Genomic DNA, 6,127 nt, shown 5'->3' on the forward strand with positions numbered 1-6,127 from the left:
GAGTTTATCTTTGTGTATGGTGTAAGAGTATTGTCTAGTTTCATTCTTCTTCATGTGGCTGCCCAATTTTCCCAGCATCATTTATTGAAGAGACTGTCTTTCTTCCAATGGATAGTCTTTCCTCCTTTATCGAATATTAGTTGACCATAAAGCTGAGGGTCCAATTCTGGGTTCTCTATTCTGTTCCAATGTTCTATGTGTCTGTTTTGGTGTCAGTACCACACTGTCTTGATGACCACAGCTTTGTAGTACAACTTGAAATCCAGCATTGTGATGCCCCCAGCTATGGTTTTCTTTTTCAATATTCCTCTGGCTATTCAGGGTCTTTTCTGATTCCACACAAATCTTAAGATAAATTGTTCCAACTCTCTGACGAAAGTCCATGGCATTTTGATAGGGATTGCATTAAACGTGTAAATTGCCGTGGGTAACATTGACATTTTCACAATATTAATTCTTCCAATCCATGAGCATGGAATATTTTTCCATCTCTTTGTGTCTTCCTCAATTTCTTTCAGAAGTGTTCCATAGTTTTTAGGGTATAGATCTTTTCCCTCTTTGTTTAGGTTTATTTCTAGATATCGTATGCTTTTTGGTGCAGTTGTAAATGGGATTGACTCCTTGATTTGTATTTCTTCAGCCTCATTGTTAGTGTCTAGAAATGCCACTGATTTCTGGGCATTGATTTTGTGATTTTGTATCCTTCCACATTTCCAAATGGCTATACAAGTTCTAGCAATCTTGAGGTGGAGTCTTTTGGATTTTCTATATACAGTATCATGTCATCTGCAAAGAAGGAGAGTTTGACTTCTCCTTTGCCAATTTGAATGCCTTTTATTTCCATTTGTTGTCTGATTGCTGAGGCTAGGACTTCTAGTACTCTGTTGAATATCAGTGGTGAGAGGACATCCCTGTTCTGTTCCTGTTCTTAGGGGGAAAGCTCTCAGTTTTTCCCCATTGAGAATGATATTTGCTGTGGGCTTTTCGTAGATGGCTTTTAAGATGCTGGGGAATTTTCCATCTATCCCTACACTCTGAAGAGTTTTGATCAGGAATGGAGGCTGTATTTTGTCGAATGCTTTCTCTGCCTCTATTGAGAGGATCCTATGAAGGAAATTGAAGCTGTCGTCAAAAACTTCCCAAGACATAAAAGTCCAAGGCCAGATGGCTTCCCAGGGGAATTCTATCAAAGGTTTAAAGAATAAATAATTCTTATTCTACTAAAGTTGTTCTAAAAGATAGAAAGGGACAAAATACTTCCAAACTCATTAATGAGGTCAGCCTCACCTTAATTCCAAAACCAAAGACACCACCAAAAAGAATTATTGACCAATATATCTGGTGAGCACAGATGCAAAATTCTCAACAAGATACTAGTCAATAAGATCCAACAGTACATTAAGAAGATTATTTACCATGGCCAAACGGGATTTATCCTTGGGATACAAGGCTGGTTTAACTCTCATAAAACAATCAATGTGATAAATCATATCAACAAGAGAATATCTGCATACTTGTGATATGTCTTGGAGCATTTGGTTTCATGGCTGCTTTTTTGCTCTATTGATAGTTGCCTTGCATTTGTTCCTTCCTTCTGGTATCTTACATTCTCTCTATCACCTTATATTGACTCTACTGTCAAATTTAATTATTTATTCCTACTTTGTGTCTCATTGGATCAAGATATTAGAATCATATTTTCCCATTGTTGTACCCATTATTGCACACGTGGTTTGTACTGGTACCTCATTTAAAGACAGTATAAATTTATGAGTGTCATTAACAATCCATATCTATTAAAATCATCTGTATTAGTGTTCACTATATATTTTATATTGATTTGTTTACTAATATATATTGAATATCTATTGAAAAGGGCTCAATGATTTCAAATGTCTATTTTGCTGTAGGTCACTTACTATCATCATGTTTTTAACAGCAGTAAGTATGAATTAAAATATTTTATTATTTTCTGCACAGGTTTTAGTTCTTCACTGGTCACTCTAACATAAGAGTGAAGCCATGTATTTTATATAATCTATTCAACTTCTGTTAGCACAGTATTTAAAGGTGTGTTAATTATATAGTGCCCAAATCTAAAACTTCTGTGTAGAAATTACACGTTGGAACCATAATTTTCTCATTGCTCCTTGCATTTTCTGATTTCTCAGTGTGTAAATAACAGGATTCAGTAAGGGTGTGATAATGGTGTAAAATACAGCAAGGACTTTATTGCCTGCAAAACTATTGAATGGCCATGCATAGATAAAGATACAAGGTCCAAAGAACAGAGTGACCACAATGATGTGTGCAGACAGTGTGGACAGAGCCTTGTTGAGTCCTCCAGATGATCTTTGTTGTACAGTGATCAGGATGACAGTGTAGGAGACAAGCAGCAGGATAAAACAGATGAGTGAGAGCAGCCCACTGTCAGCAATGACAAAGAATTCCATTGTATATGTGTCCATACAAGCAAGCTGAATCACAAGAGGAAGGTCACAGAATATATTGTCTATGACATTGGGGCCACAGAAAGGCAAGTTGACTGTTAAAACCATCTGGCTCATGGTGTGTACAAAACCAATTGTCCATGATAGTATCATAAACCCACTCAGCAGCCTGTGGCTCATGATTGTCCTGTAGTGCAGGGGTTTACATATGGCTACATATCTGTCAAAGGCCATGGCTATCAAAAGAGTCATCTCAGCACCCCCAAACAAGTGCATAAAGAACATCTGAGTCATGCAGCCCCATACGGAGATGGTTTTGTGTTCACTGAGCAAGTCTGTGATCATTTTGGGTGTGGTGACAGTGGAAAGACACATATCTAAAAAAGAGAGGTTTCCAAGGAGGAAGTACATGGGAGAATGAAGGGTGGAACTAAATTTCACCGTGACCATAATGAGAATATTCCCCCACACAGTAGCACTGTAGATTAACAAGAATGTTACAAAGAAGAAAATATGAAATTCCCGTTGCCCAGAAAATCCTAGTAAAATAAATTCAGTCACTACAGATCCATTTTTAAGATCCATTTACTTGATGCAGAAAGGCTCTAGAAGTTCTTTTATACAAAGAGAATAAATAAAAATAAAGACAAAATTAGTACTGATGTTTTCATATTTCTACTTGATGAATAATAGTTGGACATATAATCTTAAATATATTGACATTGGGCAGCCTGGGTGGCTCAGCAGTTTAGCGTGGACTTCGGCCCAGGGCCTGATCCTGGAGACCCAGGATTGAGTCCCATGTCAGGCTCCGTGCATGGAGCCTACTTCTCCCTCTGCCTGTGTCTCTGCCTCTCTCTCTCTCTCTCTCTCTCTCTCTGTGTCCCTCATGAATAAATAAGTAATAAATCTAATATAATAATAAATAGCAAATAATAATAAATAATATATAAAAATAAATATTGACATTATTGTCTATAATTTGAAATTACTTTATGGCTCACATCACTTTGAAACAATATTCTGATAATTATGTATCAAATAAAAAGCATTTGGGGGCGGTGGAAGTTTTATTTTTTATAGCTTTATTCTATCAAAAGACCCTCTTTTATCAATTGATATCGATTGTTACAATCTGCTCACTTGGAAAAATTAGATAGTTACATTAGTATTTATTTTGCCATTTTTATCACTATTTTCTATCACCTCTTGAGATTATCTTACAATAATATGCAAAGGATACATAATTTTAAAGGTAAGGAAATTGTATTGTCCTGTATCAGTGAAGTAACTTACTAGCATCATATCTGTCGAAGGCCATGGCTTCTAAAATAAATAAAGAAAATGCACACACACATACACAAAACCTAGGGGCCAATTATACATGAAAGAAAGTCTTTTAATTAAAATAATTTTGCTTTGGGCACCTGGGTGGCTCAGTCACCTAAAGGTCAAACTCTTGGTTTTGGCTCAGGTCATGATCTTAGGGCTGTTAGATTGAGCCCTTAATTGGGCTCCATGCTAACTGTGTCATTTGCTTGAGATTTTCTCTCCCCTTCTTCTGTTCCTTTCCCCTACTCATGCACTAACTCACTCACATACATACATACATATCTTAAAATTTTGCTTTTTAGTTTCTGTCATATACTGAGAATTTCATAAGCATTGAACCATCCTCAGATATCTATAACCTGTATCCTTAATTCCTTGTATTACTACTGTTCACACTGAGAAATGGGTATATTTTGTGTAAATGTATGTATGTGGTGGTGAAGAAGTAAATACTGAAATGATTCAACCCTAACATAGAGAATTTGCTTTTGTATAACATATCATACTAAGTTGTCTTTACTTGGCTTTTTAGACATTGTTCATAGGATCTAGTGATCTAAAAAGATCAATAACAATTAAGGCATTACTACTTGATATACTCTGTTCTGAGCGTTTCATATTTATTAACACATTTAACACTCATAACAATTCTATGAAGGGAATATTATTATTATTCTCATTTTGCATATAAGGAAACTATGGCATAGAAGTATTTAATGACTTACAGTTACACAGATAACAAGGGTCAAAGCTGGTATTTAAGCACAGTTGGTCTGATCCTGAATCTGGGCCCATACCAATATACATATTGCCTCCAAAATTTAAAAAATATATATATTTTTATGGTCAAGTTGTCAAGTATCAATTGAGGTCACATATTTCAACAGGTATGTGGGGAAACTGCCTATGTTATAATTAATTACACTTTATTTTCTTATGCATAAAAAGTCTTGTTCCTGGGTCATTGTGAAATAGTAAAGTGATCTCCCAGTGAGAGAGGACTTGATGTCTCAAAAGCCACAGCCTTTTCCTTCCAGTCAACACAAAATTAATTAAAATAGTGTCTTCAGTTTGTTAAACCTCTAATGAATTAGCTCTTGATGATGTTTCCACTTACCTGCTTTAAAGGAACAAGTATGAAGAGCAATATGTTCAAGGGTTTAGTCAAAATTGAAAATCTGCTTTTCACTCTCTGTGATGCTCTGTATATGAATATATATGCTATCTTCTGCATCTTTTATAAAGATACAATTGCTTTGAGGGCAGATGTATTGGAGTTCCGGGAATTCAAATTGCAGTGGGAGTTGTTAGAGTACAGAGGCTGCTGCCCGAGCATGACCAGAAGTGTTTACACTTTATTTCTGGCCCTGCAGATGCTGTGATTTTCTCTGAGCATTGGCTTGATTACAATGGACATGAGAGATTGGTTGGTTGGTTGTGCTATAGGAATTGTAGACATCTTTGAATTTATGGGTGCTTGTTTTCCCTTTTACTCCAAACTATCTCTTACCTTCCCTCTAACAATTTTGGGTAATTTTGTAGATGAATTATCTCCAGACTTCTCTGAACATAACATCTTCAACATAAAAATAGATCTCCACATGTTATAAATTTACTACTGACAGCATGTATTATGTACAACATTAACATATTCAGGAAGTAGAAATTTTAAAAGACAAAGTTAAAATAAACTATACTGAGTAATTTAAAACTTGAAATTATACATTGATGGTACAACTGTTTTATGCTCACTAAAATTTAATAATGATTTTTATTTATGAAATTTCAAAGAATATATATATCACACCAAATAGTTCCATAATCATTGCCTTTTTTACTATAAAATACTATAATAAATTATTGTTGTGTAAGGTATTGCTTTTACAAAATTAATCATAATTGATGATCTTGGTATACTTTTCACCATTGGCTTCAAAGTTTGTTTGAATAACTTGCCAACAAAGGATGTTGTGAATAACTCAAATTGGCTGATAGTGCTGTCACTTATATAGGAGTTCTTATTTAATTCCAGTCCAATTCATCACCTAACCCATGGCTTAATGTAGTCTTTATCATAATTCTGTAGGTTTGTCGTTGTATTTGTTATAGGAGTCAATACAGTTGATGAATGATTATCATATACAGATGTTAAAATCATCCATACTTTTGCATAATGCAAAACTCCTTCCCATTAGTCAAATATGTGAAAGGGAATAAAGGGGAAAGGGCAGAAAATGAGTGAAAATATCAATGAGGGTGACAAAACATGAGACACCTAACTCTGGGAAACAGACAAGGGTAGTGGAAAGGGAGGTGGGCGGGGGTCAGGTTGACTGGGTGATGGG

The 6,127-nt window shown here is 35.3% G+C and overlaps 1 protein-coding gene across 1 annotated transcript; it reads right to left on the reverse strand.

Moving 5' to 3' along the window:
• Positions 1-2,096: 2,096 nt before the first annotated feature.
• On the reverse strand, positions 2,097-3,038 carry LOC144319998 (olfactory receptor 4L1-like). The gene has a single exon (XM_077908436.1). It carries the CDS (start codon positions 3,033-3,035, stop codon positions 2,097-2,099), a length of 939 nt encoding a protein of 312 aa, XP_077764562.1. The 5' UTR covers positions 3,036-3,038.
• Positions 3,039-6,127: the final 3,089 nt, after the last annotated feature.

Source organism: Canis aureus, chromosome 9, assembly GCF_053574225.1.
Source record: "Canis aureus isolate CA01 chromosome 9, VMU_Caureus_v.1.0, whole genome shotgun sequence".
NCBI classification, from domain to species: Eukaryota; Metazoa; Chordata; class Mammalia; order Carnivora; family Canidae; genus Canis; species Canis aureus.

Excerpts from the sequence above, each read along its gene's own strand:
- LOC144319998 (XM_077908436.1), bottom strand. The coding sequence starts at position 3,035 with ATGGATCTTAAAAATGGATCTGTAGTGACTGAATTTATTTTACTAGGA.